The sequence below is a fragment of the Pongo pygmaeus genome, chromosome 19 (assembly GCF_028885625.2).
Source record: "Pongo pygmaeus isolate AG05252 chromosome 19, NHGRI_mPonPyg2-v2.0_pri, whole genome shotgun sequence".
Taxonomy (NCBI): domain Eukaryota; kingdom Metazoa; phylum Chordata; class Mammalia; order Primates; family Hominidae; genus Pongo; species Pongo pygmaeus.
In genome coordinates, this window is record NC_072392.2 from 83,266,958 (window position 1) to 83,287,106 (window position 20,149).

The 20,149-nt window shown below is 48.0% G+C and overlaps 1 protein-coding gene across 2 annotated transcripts in view; it reads left to right on the forward strand.

The window, feature by feature from the left end:
- Window positions 1–8,680: 8,680 nt before the first annotated feature.
- The window catches only part of RGS9 (regulator of G protein signaling 9), a 90,950-nt gene continuing 79,481 nt past the window's right edge, over window positions 8,681–20,149 (forward strand). For both annotated transcript variants that reach the window (XM_054458610.2, XM_054458611.2), the window contains exon 1: window positions 8,681–8,908. In XM_054458610.2, the coding sequence (XP_054314585.1) occupies window positions 8,852–8,908 (57 nt within the window). In that variant the 5' untranslated portion in view covers window positions 8,681–8,851. The remainder of the gene's footprint in view (window positions 8,909–20,149) is intronic.

Genomic DNA, 20,149 nt, shown 5'->3' on the forward strand with positions numbered 1-20,149 from the left:
ATATGAAGTCTCTCTCTGTTGGCCAAGCTGGGGTGCAGTGGCACAATCTCAGCTCACTGCAATCTCTGCATCCTGGGTCCAAGTGATTCTCCTACCTCAGCCTCCCAAGTAGCTGGGGATTAATAGGCATGTGCCACCATGCCCGGCTAATTTTTGTATTTTTTAGTGGAGATGGGGTTTTGTCATGTTGGCCAGGCTGGTCACAAACTCCTGACCTCAAGTGATCTGCCCACCTTGGCCTCCCAAAGTGCTGAGATTACAGGCGTGAAACACTGCGCCCGGCCGGGATTTGTACTTTTTAATAAAATACCACATTTGCTGTCAGTAGGGTGGCTTAAATTTTGAACCCAGAGGGCTGTCTACTAAAGATAAAGAAAGATGAGAAAAAAAGTACAATTAGCTTTTCCAAGGTTCAGGTGATGTAACAAGACAAAGAGATAAAGATGGATGGATGGATGGATGGATGGATGGATAAATGGTTAGATAGACAGATAGATAGATTGATTCACAGATAGAGAAAGCGATTATTAGGTTCACACATCAAAACAAAGAGAAATGAGCCCAGGGAAAGTAGATCTTTAGAAGCAACACCTGAACTGGACTAAAAATGCATTCTTGCAGCATTTAATGTTTCTTTGTGTCTCCTGTATCAATCGTCTTCCTGTGCCCTTCCAGACATTTCCATTTCTGGGAAAACCAAGGGTAAAATGGGCAGGAGTTTTGGAAAATCCCTTGCTTTGGAAAACCATAAGACAGACACTTGTTCCCTACCACCCTCTCAGCTCCTTACAAAGAGTAGTGGTGGCTGCTGGAAGCTGAAGGAGGAGGCGGGATCCCCCCACACCCACACAGCTGTGTTGCCTGAGCCAACCCGTCACTGTGAGGGCAAGGGGAGAAACTGGGCAGTTGGCAGAAACACCAAGGGAGCCACAGGCCTCCAGGTGGATCTTCGGGGCCAGTGTCAGTAGAGGACCCTCAGTTGGCGTGCATTCTGTTTAAGCATCCTTTGCAGGATGGGAGTGTTTGGCCAAAGAAAGGGGCTTCAGTAAGATTAACACAAATGGAGTGCAGCAATTAGTACATTTTCCTGAGGTCTTTTTTTCTAAAGTAGGTCCCTCTTGCCCCATCCCCGATCTCTGTCTGATGACTTGTGGGGAATATTGATGGTAGCACTCAGCTCTTTTGAATGTCTGCCACATGGAATCTCATTTTGGGGTGGCTGGTCTAAGTTCAGAGGGGCCTTGACTCAGGGGGAGCACTGTTCCCACTCTGCTACACCTCAGGGCTGTTTGAACTTTTTACTCTACTCAGAATACTGACCTCATAGGATTTCAAAATTTGAGGGGACTTTTGAATTCATCACATCTGATTCTTTCTGAAATTACATATTATAGTGAGAAACTAGAGAATCAGAGAGGTTAGGTAACTTGATCAAAGTCACCCATCCTCAGTGGGTGTGGTGGCACACATCTGTAATCCCAGTTACTTGGGAGGCTGAGGCTGGAGAATCGTTTAAGCCCAGGAACTGGAGTCCAGCATGTGTAACACAGTGAGACCTTGTCTCTACAAAACATAAAAGAATTAGCCTGGCGTGGTGGTGCATACCTGTAGTCTCAGCTACTCGGGAGGCTGAGGCAGGAAGATTTCTTGAGCCCAGGAGTTGGAGGTTGCAGTGAGCTATGATCATGCCACTGCACTCCAGCCTGGGCAACAGAGCTAGAAAAAAAAATAATAAAATAAAAATAAATAAATAAATAAAACAAAGTCACCCATCCAACTAATCCATAGTGACAGAAAGCAGGTCAGTGATTACGTGGGTACAGTGTAGGGGGAGGAGGTGAAGGTCAGAAGGTGGTTCAAAGAAGTTTTGGAAGATGATGGATAGGTTCCCTATCTTGATTGTGTGTATAGTTTCATGGGTGTATATATATGCCAAAACGTATCAAATTGTACACCTTAAATATGTGCAGTTTATTGTATGCCAATTATACTCGATGAAGCTGTGAACAAAAGGCCCCTATCTGGTCAGAAGCAGAGGAGGGACAAGAGCACACATCTTGTGCTTTGTGGTCTTGACACCGCCCTAACCCCAGCACTGTCTTAAAACCAAAGCTTATTCTAAGTCATAAAAGTACCTTTTCCCATATTGTCATTTTTTAAAACTCTGTATTTCTAAATTTTCTATAATAAAAAATAATAACACCCTTAAAACAAGTAGCAAATGCCCTTCAACAGTTCCAATTTGACCCGGTCCTTAGATGGAATTGTATCCTACAGAATTGGGAAGGGGTGGGGAACAGAGAAAGGTGTGATTTGTTCTTTTTTCCTATGTTCATCTTGAGCAATGCATGTGAAAAATATCTTTTCTGGATGCAACAAGTGAATGTAATTTAGGATTAAAAAAATTGAGAGGAACCAGGTTTCTATTATAGGACTGTGGTTTCTGGTGGTAGCTGGTGGTCCCCACTAGGTCGAAATAGTTTCCGAACAACCCCTAGATGAGGAAGAGGCAGGAAGCCTTTTAAGAAGTACCAACTCTTCTTTTTCTCCTTCTTTCCCTGATCAAACACCCAGGGCCACCAGGTGTGGCCAGCTTCCGGAGGCCCAACATAGCTTCTTTGTGGAGAATGTGAAAGCGCAGAGATAAAGGTGGGTGTGTCCAACCATCACTTCCCTTTGTTGTTGAACTTGGGCTGACCCATGAGGTGCATAGAGACTCTGCCCAGCTGGCTTTATATGCCCAGTGTGGAAAATAAGGCCCTTTGGTTTCCCACCAGAGTATGTCTTCATGCTGTACCGTCTAAAAGGACCTAAGAGGAAACATTCATACATCTGAAGGTTTTTCTCTCTGTATGATTTTTTTAGAATTGCAAATGTAATATACACTTATCACAATTTCAAACAAGACAATTAGATGAAATGTAAGCAAGGGTAAAGGATGGGCAGTGACTCCGGGAGTCAGATGAACCCGACACCGTTTCTGTCCAGGTCAGGGCGATGTCTCTTTGTGCAGGTGTGGGAGGTGCTGTACCTGAGTTGTCCAAAGTGCTTGGGGACAGTGGATGAACTCTGAGACCGAGATCTGGGTGTGCACACTACCATAGACATTTAACCCATACGCTGCCTCTTCACACTGTGCCTCCCCTGTGTCCCTTCCAGCCCCCAGAATTTTTGCCCTTCTCTGCCTGACTTCTGTGCTCCAGGAGGCTAACTCTAAAAGACTGCAGACCCATTGCCCTCTGGATTTGGGTCAAGACTGAACACTGGGAGGAAACAGGAGATGGACGGCAGGAGGAGAGAGAGCCAGGGTATGTATTCCCTCAGGCTTTCTCCCTCCAAGATGATAGCACCCCCAGCAGGGCTCTGGCTCTCCATCCTTAAATGCCTAGATAATGGATAATAGCTTCCCATGGTTGCTATTATATTACCTGGGATCTTTAACATCCCTTAGTGGCTCCTTTAACCCTGTCCCACTTCTAAGAAGTCCCTTCATGGAAGTCTTGGCCTGGCAGGGGTCTGAAACATCGATCAAGTTGAAATGAACTGTTTAAGTTTCTGTCTCTTTTTCCAGACTTTGAGAGGGGCGCAAAGGCAGGGAACACGTCTTTTTAAACTTTAGTGCAGCGCTTGGACTGAACTAAATTGTTGGGTTGACTAGGGGTGTTGCGACATTTTATTGAGATGATCTTAGACCTGGATTTTAAAGGGCACTGCTGCTTGCGTGTGCTGTCTGGATGAACACATGATTGTATCGGGATGAGGTTTTAGCCCACAGGGAACAAGGTCCAGGACTATGTAGATCACGTTGTACAATATCCAGGGCAGTATGACTCCGCTTAGGGTCTGAATCACACTCTTTTGTTGATAATGATGCAGAGGACACTGGTCACAAAACTGATGATGATGTTGATGATAATGGAACGTCCATTTACTGACTCAGTCAGAGTCACAGGAGGATTTAATTTTAGTACTGGTTTGTTGCAAGGTAATATTTGCTTTTTTTGGTAATTTTTTTTTTTTGAGACAGAGTCTCACTCTGTCACCCAGGCTGGAGTGCGGTGGCACGATTTCAGCTGACTGCAACCTCTGCCTCCTGGGTTCAAGCGATTCTCCTGCCTCAGCCTGCTAGGTAGCTGGGATTATAGGCACCTGCCACCATGCCCAGCTAATTTTTGTATTTTTAGTAGAGATGGGGTTTTACCATGTTGGCCAGGCTGGTCTTGAACTCCTGATCTCAAGTGATCCACCTGCCTCGGCCTCCCAAAGTGCTGGTCATATAACAGGCGTCAGCCACTGTGCCTGTTCTCAGTTTTTTTGTTTGTTTGTTTGTTTGTTTTGTTTTTTTGGAGACAGGGTCTCACTCTGTCATCCAGGCTGGAGTACAGTAGTGATCCTGAGCTCAAGTGATCCTCCTGCCTCAGCCCCTCCAGTAGCTGGGACTACAGGTACGCACCACCATGCCTGGCTAATTTTTAAAACTTTTTGTAGAGACAGGGTCTGACTATGTTATCCAGGTTGGGTCTCAAACTCCTGGCCTCAAGTGACCCACCCGACTCAACCTCCCAAAGCATTGAGATGACAGGGTCAACCTTTTAATTGAGGTAAAGTTTATATTCAAGGTACAGTTTACATACAATTACATGTTCTAATTTTAAGAATAGTTGGATGAGTTTTGGCAAACTTATTTCCCTGTTTAACTAGCACTCCCATCAAGATAGAAAACATTTTTTTATGTCTCTTTCCATTTAATCCCTGACCCAAACCCTCCAAATTTCTTTTCTTTTCTTTTGAGATAGATTCTCGCTCTGTCACCCAGGCTGGAGTGCAGTGGTGCGATCTCGGCTTACCTTGGCCTCATGGGTTCAAGCGATTCTCCTGCCTCATTCAGCCTCCCAAGTAGCTGGGATTAAAGATGACTTCCACCACACCCGGCTAATTTTTGTATTTTTGGTAGAGACAGGGATTTCACCATGTTGGCCAGGCTGGTCTCGAACTCCTGACCTCAGGTGATTCTCCCACCTCGGCCTCTCAAAGTGCTGGGATTATAAGCATGAGTCACCATGCCCGACCCCTCCAAACTTCTTGACCTTGTGTCCAACAAACTCCTAGTCACCACCCTCAAATTATGCTAATCCTTGCCTCTGCACCTTTTCTTGTGCTGTTCTCTGTGAGGAAACTTAGTTTGCCCCTACACCTGGTTAACTTCCTATCTTCTTTTAAGACTCCTCTTCCAGGAAGCCTTCCTGATCTTCTCTTCCATTCAGAATGGGTGAGGTGCCTTTCCACAAAATCCTGTATTGCATTGACTACATCTTCATCACATATAGGTTTTATTTTATAACATTTTTGTCTAAATATTTTTTTCCACTTTAAACTCTGAGCTCCTTGAGACAGGAACTGGGTCATATTCTTTTTTTTCTTTTTTATATTTGTATTTTTCCGGTCTTATTCTCATAGAAAGGACTGAGTCATATTCTGCTTTGAATTCCAGACTCTAGCACAATGGCTGGCAAACAATATGTTTGTTGATTAAATAAATCGATGAATTAAATCAATTTTTCACTGGCATGAAACTTTGAATACCATATTACATGACAGGCTCTTTCAGTTGCAAGAAACAAAGACTCAGATATGTGGGAGGATTCCTGAAGATACCCTTGCCCTTGGAAAGGCACTGACCCAACTTAGTCTGAGGGGCTTGTCTGTGTCATGGCCCCTCCACTGCTCTCTGTTCAGCTTGTTGCTTCTCTTTTTTCTTTTCTTTTATATGTATATTTTTTGAGACAGAGTCTCGCTCTGTTGCCCAGGTTGGAGTGCAAATCTCAGCTCAATGCAACCTCCGCCTCCCAGGTTCAAGCGATTCTCCTGCCTCAGCCTCTCGAGTAGCTGGGATTACAGGCATGCGCCAGCATGCCCGGCTAATTTTTTTGTATTTTTAGTAGAGATGGGGTTTCGCCATGTTGACCATGCTGGTCTTGAACTCCTGACCTCAGGTGATCCGCCCGCTTTGGCCCCCCAAAGTGCTGAGATTACAGGCGTGAGCCTCCGCGCCCAGCCTGTTTGCCTCCCTTTTCTGATCGGCTTCCTCTGCTCACCTTTCATTTTTCCTTCCTCATAACTTCAGCTTGTATTTGGTCTCAGCTTCCTGTGGCCCTGACTTTATCTGACTCAAGTTGACATTTGTGAAGGTAATAATCTAACAAGCTCCTCTCCATTTTTCAGATCCACATCATGGTCCTATCATGTGGGGAACTGGCCTCTGGGTCCCATGCCCAGCATCTCTGGCCCAGTGAGGAAAGGTGGGTCCCACAAAATGTAGTTGCTTGGAGAGTAGGGCCTGATAGAAGGGGTGGGGAGGAGAGTGGCAGGCACTGAGGCCTCTCCTATCCTATTAGTGAGCAAAGTGCCTTTTATTTTTGCCTCTCTTTGCTCCTGAATAATTTTTCTCATCCTTCATTTTAGGAAAGCCACTTATCTTCTCGATGCTTAGGGTTTCTAGAGATAAGAGATGTTGAAGCTGGAAGGAACGTCATAGCTCATCTTCTTGGTCAGATCCCAGCATGTGCTCTGTATAACACTAGGCTCAAAAGATGCTTCATGAGAAAAAAATCAAGACATTCCAGCATTTTCTTTGGATTTAAACTCACACCAGGCTCAAAAGATGCTTCATGAGAAAAAAAATCAAGATATTCCAGCACTTTCTTTGGATCTCAGCTCACACCAGGAGCATACTTCTCAGTGGTTCAATTTGCTTGGCAGGATCTCTGGTCTTCCGCATGGATGGATCTCTGCAGGGTCCAGGGTCCTCTAAATTGGAGGCTCTGAATCAGGGATTCCTGAAAAGGCACAAGAGGGGCCCAGGCATGAACCTCTTGAAATTGTTTGCAAACTTCAGTCAGTGTTGTGTGCCTGTGCATGTGTGTGTGTTCCTGAGTGTCCGTAGATTCTTACAGGTAAATATCACCCGTGAGAATGGATAAGAACCACTGCTTTTTTTTTTTTTTTGAGACAGAGTCTCACTCTGTCACCCAAGCTGGAGTGCAGTGGCTCAGTCTTGGCTCACTGCAGCCTCTGGGTTCAAGTGATTCTCATGCCTCAGCTTCCTGAGTAGCTGGGATTACAGGTTGCGCCACCATGCTGATTGATTTCTATATTTTTAATAGAGATAGGGTTTTGCCATGTTGGCCAGGCTGGTCTCGAACTCCTGACCTCAAGTGATTCACCCACTTGGGCCTCCCAAAGTGCTGGAATTATAGGCATGAGCCATCACACCTGGCTAAGAACCACTGCTTTAAAGGGACATTGGTTGACTGTGCCTTCCTAAGGTAAATACCTTCTTGTTTGCTTCCAACTTAAACATTTTATCTGCTACACTCAATAACCATCGAGTATGTTTAAGAGAAAGTGCTTTATATGACAAAGCAGAAAGGCTCTTGATAATAACTTAGAGGCTTCATCCTTGCATTTTTCTCAAGATGAAAACGCTAACATAATGAGCTGTCAAGGTGGGTTCATCAATTGTAACAAATGGGCCACTCCAGTGGAGGATGTTGATCATGGGGGAGGCTGTGCGTGTGTGGGGAGAGGGGATATATGACGTGTCCCTATACCTTCCGCTCAGTTGTGCTGTGAACCTAAAACTGCTCTGAAAAATAAAGTCTATTAAAACAAGCAAACCAGCCAGCTGCAGTGGCTCACTCCTGTAATCTCAGCACTTTGGGAGGCTGAGGTGGGCAGATCGATTGAGCCCAGGAGTTTGTGAAACTCCCTCTCCACAAACAATTTTTGTAAAAATTAGTTGGGTGTGGTGGCACGTGCCTGTAGCCCCAGCTACCGGGGAGGCTGAGGTGGGAGGATTGTTTGAGCCTGGGAGGTTGTAGCTGCAATGAGCCATGATTACGCCACTGCACTCCAGCCTGGGTAACAGAGCAATACCGTGTCTCAAAAAAAAAAGTTAAACAGCAACAACAAACCCAAACCAACCAACCAACTAACCGAAACACCAAGAACCAGAGAAGTAAAATATAATTCGCTTGATGCCAGACAGCTAGCCCGGTGAGGACTACAACCTTCCCCTCTTCCTTCTTCACTTCTTTGCTCTCTCTTTTTAAACCCACATCTTAGCAATTCCTCTGCTATTGGGTCAATAAATCGCCACCTCTAATTTTTTTTTCTAAGCATTTATTGAGGGCCAAGCACTGTGTTACACATCTCCTCATTAAAATGGTATAGCAACATTTTCTGGTTGATATTATGATCCCATTTTCCAATTTTTACTTTTGAGTGAAGGACATTGATTCTTAGAGATTGTAAGGAACTTGCCCAAGGCTGCCGGCTGGTTAGTGGCAGAGCTGGGATGGGAAAGTCCGTATTATCCACCGCGCTGTATTAGTGAGGGCTCTTTGTGTCACTTCTGTGCATAACTCCGCCCCAAGTTAAAAGGCTCGCTCCTCTCGACAGGTCCTCCTCCTCCTCCCGCCAGGTCCGCCTCCCGCCAGGTCCTCCTCCTCCTCCTCCTCCTCCCGGGGCCCTGCCCTGCGGGTCTCACCTGCTGCTCCGCGGGGTCCCGGCGGGGGCCTGATAGCGCCCCCTGGCGGCGGGTGGTCGCCCGCGCAGCGCATGCTAATGAGCCCGCGGCGCCGCTCGCGGATTGGCTGGCGCGGATTCCAGCTGCTTTCCAAGTCAGCGGCGCCTAGTGAGAGTCAGGGGGGCCCGGCCCGCGCCCTCCCCGCCCAGCCGCCTCCCCGTCGACGCCCAGGGCTGGGGCGAGCCAGGCTGCCTTTCGAACTTGGGGGGCTTCTCCTCTTATCTTCCACTGGTGCTCTGGCTGTGAATCCATCCAGGGGCCAGGATGACAATCCGACACCAAGGCCAGCAGTACAGGCCGAGGATGGCATTTCTCCAAAAGGTAACTCTGGCCCCTCACCTGGACCCTGGGAGGCGGGCGGGGGACCGCATCTGCGAAGCGTCCGAGGACAAGAGGGGCAGGAGTGGAGGGCAACCCTTTGGGTCGATATGTGCTGCTCGATTTTATTAAGTGACTTCTTTGCTGTGTGTGTCGATATTGATGACTATAATAATTAGGTTTTCATGTGCCCTGTCTTTAGTGGAGAATCTGAAGCCAGCGCTGATGGTCTGCGGGAGGTGAAAACAACCTGTTACTCGGGAGAGGCAGGTTCAGTTCAGGCTGTGGCAGATTTGAGACAGCCTGCTGATATTGTTGTAAGAGGACCAGATGTGACATTGCCATTTTTGCCTTTTTTTTTCTGATCCCAAACTGCACTATTTTAAAGTGTGTGTGTGTGTACACATAGACCATGAAAATGGGGAGATTTGTAGGATAAAGGGCCACCCCATTTACAATGCCCTGAGAGCCCTCATTTGAGTGTGTCTATCTGTGCATCTCCTGCTGTCTGCGCTGGCGGCAGAAGTCCCAACCTTTTCACTTCCCTTGCGAATGCTTTCCCAGACAAAGTGACAGGGCACGGGGTGTGCACACAGGATGGACATGTGGGAGGGGGAACGCACCTGTGGTGTGATGTGTTTGGGGACAAAGTGGTTCATTTAGTTCTGAGCTTCTGGTATAATCACTGTCAGATGAGATCTACAGAGGATTAGGTCCCGGGTCACATCTTTGTCCTTCCTCCCACCCGTAGCCACTTTTCACAACGTAGTGTCCATCTTCTTAGGCTTATCTTGTTGAGTAGAATTAGTTGAATGTTTTGTGACAAGCTGGGCAATCCCTGAGCCCCTGGAGCTCAGCAAATTTGTATAGTCAGTGACCACTGTCCTGATTTGCCCAGGACTTTCAATGCTAAAACCTGGACAGTCCTGGGGACCCCGAGACAGTTGGTCGCATTTGGTCCACCTGTTTCAAGATGCTCTTGCTCATCTTCCGGGTAGCAGAGGTGTGGGTATCATCGTAAAGCAGACAGGCTGAATGTTGTCTCGCTCAGAAAGAACCCTGAGAGCCCGTATTGCAGATACCAGTTACTAAAAGCAGAAGCAACCGCCTAAGTTGGCTATCTCAAAGCCACACATCATCTTCCAGGATTTATCCTAGGACTGCCTCCTCCCAGGCAGGACAGCTTTGGCTTGGAGGCTCAGAGGGTAATTGTCAAGAGATATTCAGTTTGTTTATTGAATCTCTGGCATTCTTTTCCATCATGACTCTTCTCTGGTAGATTCTCCTCTCTTTACCTTGTTCTTCTGACTAGTGTCTTGGTCTCTAGTTTCTCTCCTCCACCCCAGGCTTCCCTCCTCCACCCAAACTGCCCTCCTCCTCCCCAGCCACCCCTCCTTCACCCCAGCATCCCCTCCTCCACCCTAGCATCCCCTCCTCCACCCAAACTGCCCCTCCTCCACCCCAGCATCCCCTCCTCCACCCTAGCCTCCCCTCTTCCACCCAAACTCTCCCTCCTCCACCCTAGTATCCCTTCCTCCACCCTAACCTCTCCCTCCTTCATTCCAGCTCCCCTCTTCCACCCTAACCTCTCCCTCTTCCATTCCAGCTCCCCCTCCTCCACCCCAGCTCTCCCCACTCCACCCCACCTTTCCCTCCTCCACCCCAGCTCCTCTTCCTCCACCCTGTCTTCCCCTTCCTCTACCCCATCCTCCTCCTCCCCAGCCTTCTCCTCCTCCATCCTAACTTACCTCTCCTCTACCCTAACCTCCCCATCCTGCATCCCAGCTCCCCCTCTTCCACCCCCGTCTCCCCTCCTCCATGACATCTTTCCTACACACACTGTTTTTTTCCCCCAAATCAATGGTGACCTCCTTGACCTGAAACCCTCCACTGGCTTCCCACATTCCCAGGATAAAGTCCAACCTTCCCCTGAGCAGCCTGGCTACCCAGGATTCCGCTTCCATCATCTTCCTGGCTTTGCCTCCTGCCTGCCTTCCACACCTGCCGTCTGGGAAACAACAAAGCAGCCACAGGCACCCCTGGGCTCCTGCCTCAAACACTTCCTTCCTTTTTAGGAACCCGGTGCCCTTTCATGCTTCAGGGTCCATCTGCTGGGAAAGTCCTTTCTCCCCCTCTCGCTTGCCAAGCTCCACTTCTCTTCCCATGCCCAGCTCAGTCACCCCTCGGCTGTGAAGGCTGGTTCTCCTAATGCCCCTGGGCAGGACAGCTCCCTTCTCTGTGCCCTACAGACCCTGCCACACCTCCAGTATTGCTCTTTCCCTAGACCTTGTGCTGGCAAGGGCCCTGTCTGTGTGTCCTGTATATCTATGTATGTATTGGTCATGTCACAGAGCTCCTTGGAACAGGGGGCAGAATAAAGGTCTGCAGAACAGGTCTCAAGAGCCCGTGCCAGGTGATCCTTAATGAAGAACCAGCTGCATTCGATGTCCAGCTTTCTGGAGAAGGACCTGGAACAAAAAAATGTGGACCTGGGTGCAACTGTCACTCACCACTCATTCCATGCATGTGATGAAGTATGCTGTGTCCGTGATGATGTGTTGGGGGGGTGCATTATGTGCATTATCTTATCTGTTTCATAAGCTGGAGGTTATTTATGGTCACCATTTTACAGAGAAGAAAGCTGAGGCTCAGAGAGGCTAAGCGGCTTGCCAGTCACGCAGCACTAGGTGGTGAAACCAAGAAGAAATACAGGAGTGGTCGTCGTATGTCACAACTTGTGATGCAATGCCATGAGCTTTCCCATGATGTAGGGCAGAGTGTGGAGGCTGTGGGAAAGCCTGGCTCAATGTGCTTAGGGACACAGAGCTGAGACCTGAAGGATACATACGTAGGGTTTCCAGGCAGAAAGGGAAAGATGTTTCAGGCAGAGGGAACAGTGTAGGCACAGAGGCATGGGAAAGCTAGTGGGTTTGGGGCCATGTTCTGTAATGGATGGATTTTGAAGTGCAAGGGGAGTGGGAAGCTGGAAAGGAAGGCGGAGGTAGCGGGTGCATATGGGCCTTCAAGACCTTTGAAAGGTTTGGTTTTATCTCGTACGGAGCCACTATAGAAATTGGAATGGGCAAGTGATATGGCATATTTGCAAATTAAGAAGATCACCGGTGGGCCAGATGCAATGGCTCATGCCTGTAATCCCAGCAGTTTGGGAGGCCGAGGTAGGTGGATCATCTGAGATCAGGAGTTTGAGACCAGCCTGGCCAACATGGCAAAACCCTCTGACTACTAAAAATATAAAAATTAGCGGGGCGTGGTGGTGGGCACCTGTAATCCCAGCTACTTGGGAGGCTGAGGCAGGAGAATTGCTTGAACCCGGGAGGTGGAGGTTGCAGTAACCGAGTTCACAAGTTCTTGCCACTACACTACACTCTAGCCTGTGTGACAGAGAGAGACTCTGTCTAAAAAAAAAAAAAGGACTACTGGTGTGAGCCAGAGGAATGGGTGGGATGCCTTCTCCCTGAACTAAGAGAGTTCACTCAGGATCCTCCTGTGCCCCTGCAGCTCCAACCTCCTGAGAAATGACAGCTGTCATGGGGCCAGGGAGAGCCATGCTGGTCAGAAAGGACCTTGTGTGATTCCCAAGGTTCTCACACCCATGCCTCCATCTCAGTCTCAATGCAGCCATGGGTCGGCATGCCCACCAGCCATGATGCTTCCCACCTCTGATGCCTGGGCTCATTTAAGATGTGGTAGAAAGAGGCAGAAGGCCCACCTGTTCATGGCTTTGCTGGGGAATTAGCTGATGGCACATGGTGGACAGATGAACACAGGTGGGTGGCCTCCTGTGGTTCCAGCACCCAAGGACTCTTGTTCTGGGGATGGCCCATTCCCCTCTGCAATTACCAGATCACCATCCCAGCCAGTACCACCACTGCCCTTGGGATTCACCATGGATGGACTTTCTTGGAGAAGCCTTCTGGTGACAGCTTTGTTTTCCTGTGTGTCTTCTGGCATCTCTTTTTGCCTGAGAAAAGAATGCAGAAGCAGAAATTTTGAGGATATCCAGGCCGAGTTTGGTATCTCTTGCTTGTAACATTCTTTCATTCAATACAGACACATAATTGGGCACTTATGAGCTAGATGCTGTGCCAGGTGCTGGGAGCACCAAGGAGCTTAGAGTCTAGTGGAGAAAGACAGATGTATAAACAAGGAGACAAGAAGTGTTCCATAGGCTGTGGCAGACATTGTTGGAGGTTACATGTAACATCAAGCAGGGAGTGGTCAGTTCTACCTGGGGTCGGGGGGATCAGGACAGATTTTACAAGGGGGCTTGCAATGGAGTCGAATTATAAGAAGTCAGTAGTTTTTGGCCAGGAGGTTGAGGAAATGAGTGACATTTTAGGCAATACAAAATATGGACATGTGAAGTAGCATGGTGGTCTGGGAGATTGCCTGTGGGTTGGGAGAGCTGGCCCCAAGTGTGCAGGAAGTGAGTTTGGCATTGATGGAGGAGAAGTCTGGTAGGTAAGAAAGGCCCAGATCTGCTGGGTGCAGTGGCACACGCCTGTAATCCCAGTACTTTGGGAGGCCGAGGTAGACGGATCACTAGGTCAGGAGTTCAAGACCAGCCTGGCTAACATGGTGAAACCTTGTTTCTACTAAAAATACACAAATCAGCCGGGCATGCTGGCATGCGCCTGTAATCCTAGCTACTTGGGAGGCTGAGGCAGGAGAATTGCTTGAACCCAGGAGGCAGAGGCTGCAGTGAGCCGAGATCACACCACTGCACTCCAGCCTGGGCGACAGAGTGAGACTCAGTCTCAAAAAAAAAAAAAAAACAACATCCAAAAAACCAAAAACAAACAAACAAAAAGAAAAGCCCAGAACTAGAGGGCTTCCTAGGTCATGTTACAGAGTTTGATGACTTTTGTGTTTAATGAGAAGCTGTTTGACGTTTTAAAATCAGGGATGAATAAGACGAGTTGGTTTATATGCTAGAAAGATGATTCTGGTGAGAGGGAATGAGTAATTCTCAACCTGGGCTGCACTTTAAAAAACATTAATATCAACTCACTCTACTTTGAGTTTCTGATTTACTTGGCCTGGAAGTGAGGCTTAAGCATTGGTCTTTTTATTCCACTGTCTTTTCTCCCTTCCTTTCTTTTTTTTTTTTTTTTTTTTTGTTTTTGAGACAGAGTCTGTCTCTGTTGCTCAGGCTGGAGTACAGTGGCGAGATGTCGGCTCACTGTAACCTCTGCCTCCCGGGTCCAAGTGATTCTCCTGCCTCAGCCTCCCAAGTAGCTGGGAATACTGGGACCTGCTACCACGCCTGGCTAAGTTTGTGTTTTTAGTAGAGATGGGGTTTCACCATGTTGATCAGGCTGGTCTCAAACTCCTGACCTCGGGTGATCCACCTGCCCTGCCTCCTAAAGTTCTGGGATTGCAGGTGTAAACCACCAAGCCTGGCCTGGTTTTCTTTTCTTTTCTTTTCTTTTTTTTTTTTTTTAACAATTTCTTTTTTTAGAGATGGGGTTTCACTATATTGCTCAGGCTGGATCCTCTCACCTTGGCTTCCTGAGTAATTTCATTTACATGTGCCTGCCATCATGCCAGGCTTAACCATTGCTCTTTTTGAAAAGTTTTCCAGGTGGTTTGAAGGTGCAGTCAGGATGAGAGCCCCCGGGGACATTTGGCAATGTCTAAATACATTTTAGGTTGTCATAACTGGGGTTGCTCCTGGCATCTAGTGGGTGGAAGACCTGAATGCTGCTAAACATCCTACAACACACAGGACAGCCACCCTCACCAACCCCCAAAGAATGATCCAGCTCCAAGCGTCGATGGGGCCACGGTTGAGAGCCCTGGGCTAAGGAGCACCCCAGGGGCTGGAGACAGATGCCAGCTGAAAGGCAGAACCTGATAGTCCAGGAAGGGGGTTAGAAGATGTTCCAAGGAGGCAGGATTGAGGGGGCAGAGATGTGTTGAAAACAAAAGCAGTCAGACTGAGCAACATATCAAGACCCATCTCTATAAGAAAAGTAAAAAATTAGCTGGGGGTGAGGAGCGGTGGCTCACGCCTTTATCCCAGCACTTTGGGAGGCCAAGGTGGGTGGATCACTTGAGCCCAGGTGTTCGAGACTAGCCTGGGCAACATGGTGAAACCCTGTCTCTACCAAAAATACACACACACACACAAATGAGCTGGGCATGCTGACAGGCACCTCTAGTCCCAGCTACTAGGGAGGCTGAGGTGTGAGAATCACTTGAACCCAGGAGGCAGAGGTTGCAGTGACCCAGGATTGTGCCACTGCACTCCAGCCTGGGCGACAGAGCCAGACTCTGTCTCAAAAAAAAAAAAAAATTAGCTGGGCAGGGTGGCACATGCCTGTGGTCTTAGCTATGGGATGCTAAAGCAGGAGGATCACTTATGCCCAGGAGTTTGAGGCCACAGTGAGCTATGATCGTGCCACTGCACTCCAGCCTGAAAAAAAAAAAAAAAAAAAAGGAAACAAAAGTAGATTCAACAAAAGTTGGCCACATCTTGGCTGGGGTCACCTGGAATGATTCCCAGGCTTTTGACCACGGTGGGAAGAGCAGATGTTGGAGAAAGAATACGGAGCACTGGTTAGGGTATGGTGCTCATGAGTGTCTGAGCGTCTGGGAGACATCAGGTGAGACAGCGGGAGGGTGGCTGGACTCTGTGTGGCCAGGTTTATTAGCAGGAGCACATCCTCCTCTGTTAGAAAAACAACTCTGTGGTTCTGGGTCACTTTTTCCATCTTTGTATAGAAAAGTACCGATTATTATTGTTCCCCCGGGAACCTTCTCCAGCTTAAAGGAAAATTCCAGCCTCAGAGATCTTCCACAGTGAGTGACAGCTCCTTAATGTGAGGAGCATCGTGGGCGTGGTGGGTGGGATGTCAGAGCCATCAAAGCCCTCACTTCTGATCCCTCTGTGATGTCGGGGTTCCCTGGCACGCCCACTGTCATGCCTCAGCACGTTGGCATCTGAGAGAGGAAAGGTGCAGCTGACACCCTGACCCCCTTCTCCCCGACACGGGGTCAGACAGGGTCCCGCGGTGGCCTGGTTGTGCAGCGCTGACATGTTGCCTGGGAACGAAGCGGGGCTGATGCTTTGTCTTGGGAGGAGCTGGGAAGCAGAGTCTGTTTGGGAATAAGAGTGTTGGTCTTTGAGGGTGAGGATGCCCCCAAGGACACAAGGAGGAGAGTGCAAGGTCTGCCGAAGTTTGCAGCAGAATAGCAAGGGCATCTCACTCCCTGGAGAACTTGGGAAACAGTTCAGATTCTCTCCCTTCTGTGCAGGGGAAGGGATGTTTCTGATTGAATATAGGACACAGAGTCTGTATGAGTTTGTAGGGCTGTCGTCACAAAGATCCGTAGACTGAGTGGCTTAAGCAAAAGAAACTTCTTTGCTGACAGTTCTGGAGGCTGGAAGTCTGAGATCAAAGTGTGGCACGGTTGGCTTCTCCTGAAGCTTCTCTCCTTGGCTCGCAGATGGCCGTCTTCTCTCTGTTCTCACATCATCTTCCTTCTGTGTCTATCTGTATCCTAATCTGTTCTCATAAAGACACTGGTCATAGGGGATTAGGGTCCACTCCATGACCTCATTTCACCTCTTTATTTTATTTTGTTATTTTTATTGAGAATGAGTCTCACTCTGTTGCCCAGGCTGGAGTGCGATGGCGAGATCTCGGCTCACTACAACCTCTGCCTCCCGGGTTTAAGCGATTCTTCTGCCTCAGCCTCTAGAGTAGCTGGGACTACAGGAGCCCGCCACCATGCCTGGCTAATTTTTTTGTATTTTTAGTAGAGATGGGGTTTCACCTTATTGGCCAGGCTGGTCTCGAACTCCTGACCTTGTGATCTACCGGCCTTGGCCTCCCGAAGTGCTGGGATTACAGGCATGAGCCATTGTGCCCAGCCTTATTTTTACTTTTTTGAGACTGAGTCTCACTCTGTTGACCAGGCTGGCGTGCAGTGGCTTGATATCGGCTCACTGCAACCTCTGCCTCCCGGGTTCAAGTGATTCTCCTGCCTCAGATCCTGAGTAGCTGGGATTGTAGCCTGCCACCACTCCTGGCTATTTTTTTTTTTTTTGTATTTTTAATAGAGATGAGGTTTGCCATGTTGGCCAGGCTGGTCTCGAACTGCTCACCTTGAGTGATCTGCCCATCTCAGCCTCCCAAATTGCTGGGATTACAGGTGTGAGCCACTGCACCTGGCCTCATTTCACCTCTTTAAAGACCTTATCTTCAAAAGCAGTCACAGTCTAAGGTACTGGGGTTAGGACTTCAATGTACGAATTTGTAGGGGGACGCAGTTCAGCCCATAGAGCTAGAGTTCTGTGGTTTCCTGGAGAGACTGAGGAGACGCCTCAGAGGAATTTGTATGGAGAAAGGTCTGAGGAAAAAGGATGGGGATCCCAATGGGCCGAACTCCCTCAAAATGTTCCCGAGGTCCACGTGACGTTCCCTCCTCCCACCCAGCCCTTCTTTCTGTGAAGGGTGACACACCTGCTAGAAAGAAATCTGACTCCTCTCATTGTGTTTTTAAAATAACTCTCATTATTCCTCCTCTGAAGGTTATTTTCAAACTCTTTATAACTTGATTTTTTTTTTAAATGCAAAGACAAGGAATCAAATCTGCCAACTTTCTATCGGAGAAACTCGGGTTTCTAACTTTTAAAGTGGGATTATATGTCTTCTCCAATATATGGGCTCCCTGTTTTTATAACATGCTGTTGTTACATCTAATAAAAACCATTTTGAATGAAGGCAGCCTTTCATCCAGCAGCTAATGTGGGAAAAAGGAGTCTTGGGCCCTCATATTAGAAAATCTTGGCTGGGCATGGTGGCTCATGCCTGTAATCCCAGCAGTTTGGGAGGCCAAGGTGGGCGGATCATGAGGTCAAGAGATCGAGACCATCCTGGCAAACATGGTGAAACCCCGTCTCTACTAAAAATACAAAAATTAGCTGGGTTTGGTGGCACATGCCTGTAGTCCCAGCTACTTGGGAGGCCGAGGCAGGAGAATCACTTGAACCCAGGAAGCGGAGGTTGCAATGAGCTGAGATCCACCACTGCACTCCAGCTTGGCAACAGAGCAAGACTCTGTCTCAAAAAAAAAAAAAAAAAGAAAATCTTGGCCGGGTGCGGTGGCTCACGCCTGTAATCCCAGTAATTTGGGAGGCTGAGGTGGGCAGATCACTTGAGGTCAGGAGTTTGAGACCAGCCTGGACAACGTGGTGAAACCTCGTCTCTACTAAAATACAAAAAATTAGCATAGTGGTGCACGCCTGTAGTCCCAGCTTCTTGGGAGGCTGAGGCACAAGAACTGCTTGAACCCAGGAGGTGGAGGTTACAGTGAGCCAAGATCATGCCACTACACTCCAGCTTGGGCTACAGAGTGAGACTCCGTCTCAAAAACAAACAAACAAAAAAGAAAATCAGGCACTTCTTGGGTACCATGGAGACTTGAGGTCATAGTTAGTGACAGAAGGAGTCACTCCTGCAGCCTGTTGGCTCCTCAGTTCCCTGGGCCACCCCCAGGAGCAGCAGTTGTACCTCCTAGCGCCCTGCAAACACCCTCCTGGGGTTGTCCCTTTGCTCCCCTTATTGCTGGTGGACCTACAGCTGACCCAGTGACCTCAGATGCCGCGAAGTCCTGACACTGCAGATGGCCAAGGACTATGGCTCTGAGTCAAGCCAAAATAAATATTTTCTGTTCCAAAACAATTCTGTGAGCTGAGAATGTGTCCATGCAGAGGAAGCTGACAGTCTTGCACTGGGGAGTCCCTGGGGCTGCCTGGGGTCTGCACACTGGCTGGCTCTGTGCTCAAAGTGGCCTCAGCTGTGTACCTGCCCTTGGCCCATTTCTCGAAATCATGGTTCAGCTGCAAATGCTGGTTTAGCAACAAAGATTAAAATAGGGAATCTCACCCCTCAGCATCAAGTTAGGTCATGGTCCCACGCTCCTTGGGAAGGTGGGAGATTCCCAGCTTCAGGCTGCCTGAGTGACAGGTGGCAGGTAGCATTTTTCCACTTCAGGACTCCCTTGAATGACCCGTCACCTTGAATGCACCTAGATCATTCTCTCTCTCTTTTAGAAACTTTTTTTTTTTTTTTTTTTTTTTGAGACACAGTCTCACTCTGTTACCCAGGCTGGAGTGTGGTGGCATGATCTCAGCTCACTGCAACCTCCACCTCCCAGGTTCAAGTGATTCTCCTGCCTCAGCCTCCTGAGTAGCTGGGATTACAGGCATGCGCCATCACACCTGGCTAATTTTTGTATTTTTTGTAGAGACGGGGTTTCACCATGTTGGCCAGGCTGGTGTCGAACTCTTGCCCTCAAATGATCTGTCTGCCTCACCCTCCCAAAGTGCAGGGATTACAGGCATGAGCCACTGTGCCCGGCCTCTCTTTAAAAAATTTTTATTTTATTGTGGTAAGAACATCTAACATGAGATCTACCCTTTCAAAACTTTAAGTGCACAATACAATATTGTTGATGAGGTACAATGTTGTACAGCAGATGTCTAGAATGTATTCATCTCATTTAACTGAAAGTTCTTTATGTCTGTTGAGTAGCAACTCCCCATTTTCCCTTCTCCCTAACCCGTGGCAACCACCATTCTGATATTTGATCTATGAATTTGTCTATTCTAGGTACTTCATGTAAGTGGAATCGTGTGGTATTTGTCCTTCTCTGACTGGCCTATTTCACTTAGCATAATTAACCCTAGGTTCATCCATTTGCTTGCATATTGCAGAATTTCCTTCTTTTCAAAAGCCAAACAATGTTCTTTTGTATGCATAGAACACATTTTCTTTGTTCATCTGACAGTGGACACTTAGGTTATTTCCACATTTTGGCTAATGTGTATAGTGCTGCAGTGAACATGGGGGTGCAGGTATCTTTTCCAGAGCCTGATTTCAATTCTTTTGGATACATACCCAGAAGTGGTATTGTTGGGTGCTGTGGTAGTTCTATTTTTAATTTTTCTGATGAACCTCCATACTGTTTTCCACAGCAGCTGCACCATTTTACATTTCTACCAACAGTGCACAGGGTTCCAATTTCAATCTCTTTCCATTTCTGAATTAAGAAACCTGAGTCCTTCTTATACCACCCCTCCCTTGGAGTGCAGCCTGGTCCTCACCATCTAAGGAGATTCTGTTGGCCCTCTCTGCACTCTTTTTGGGATCATCTCAGCCAGTCTGCAGTTGCTATTTTTTTTGTGGGTGGGGGTGGGGAGGAGGACGAGGG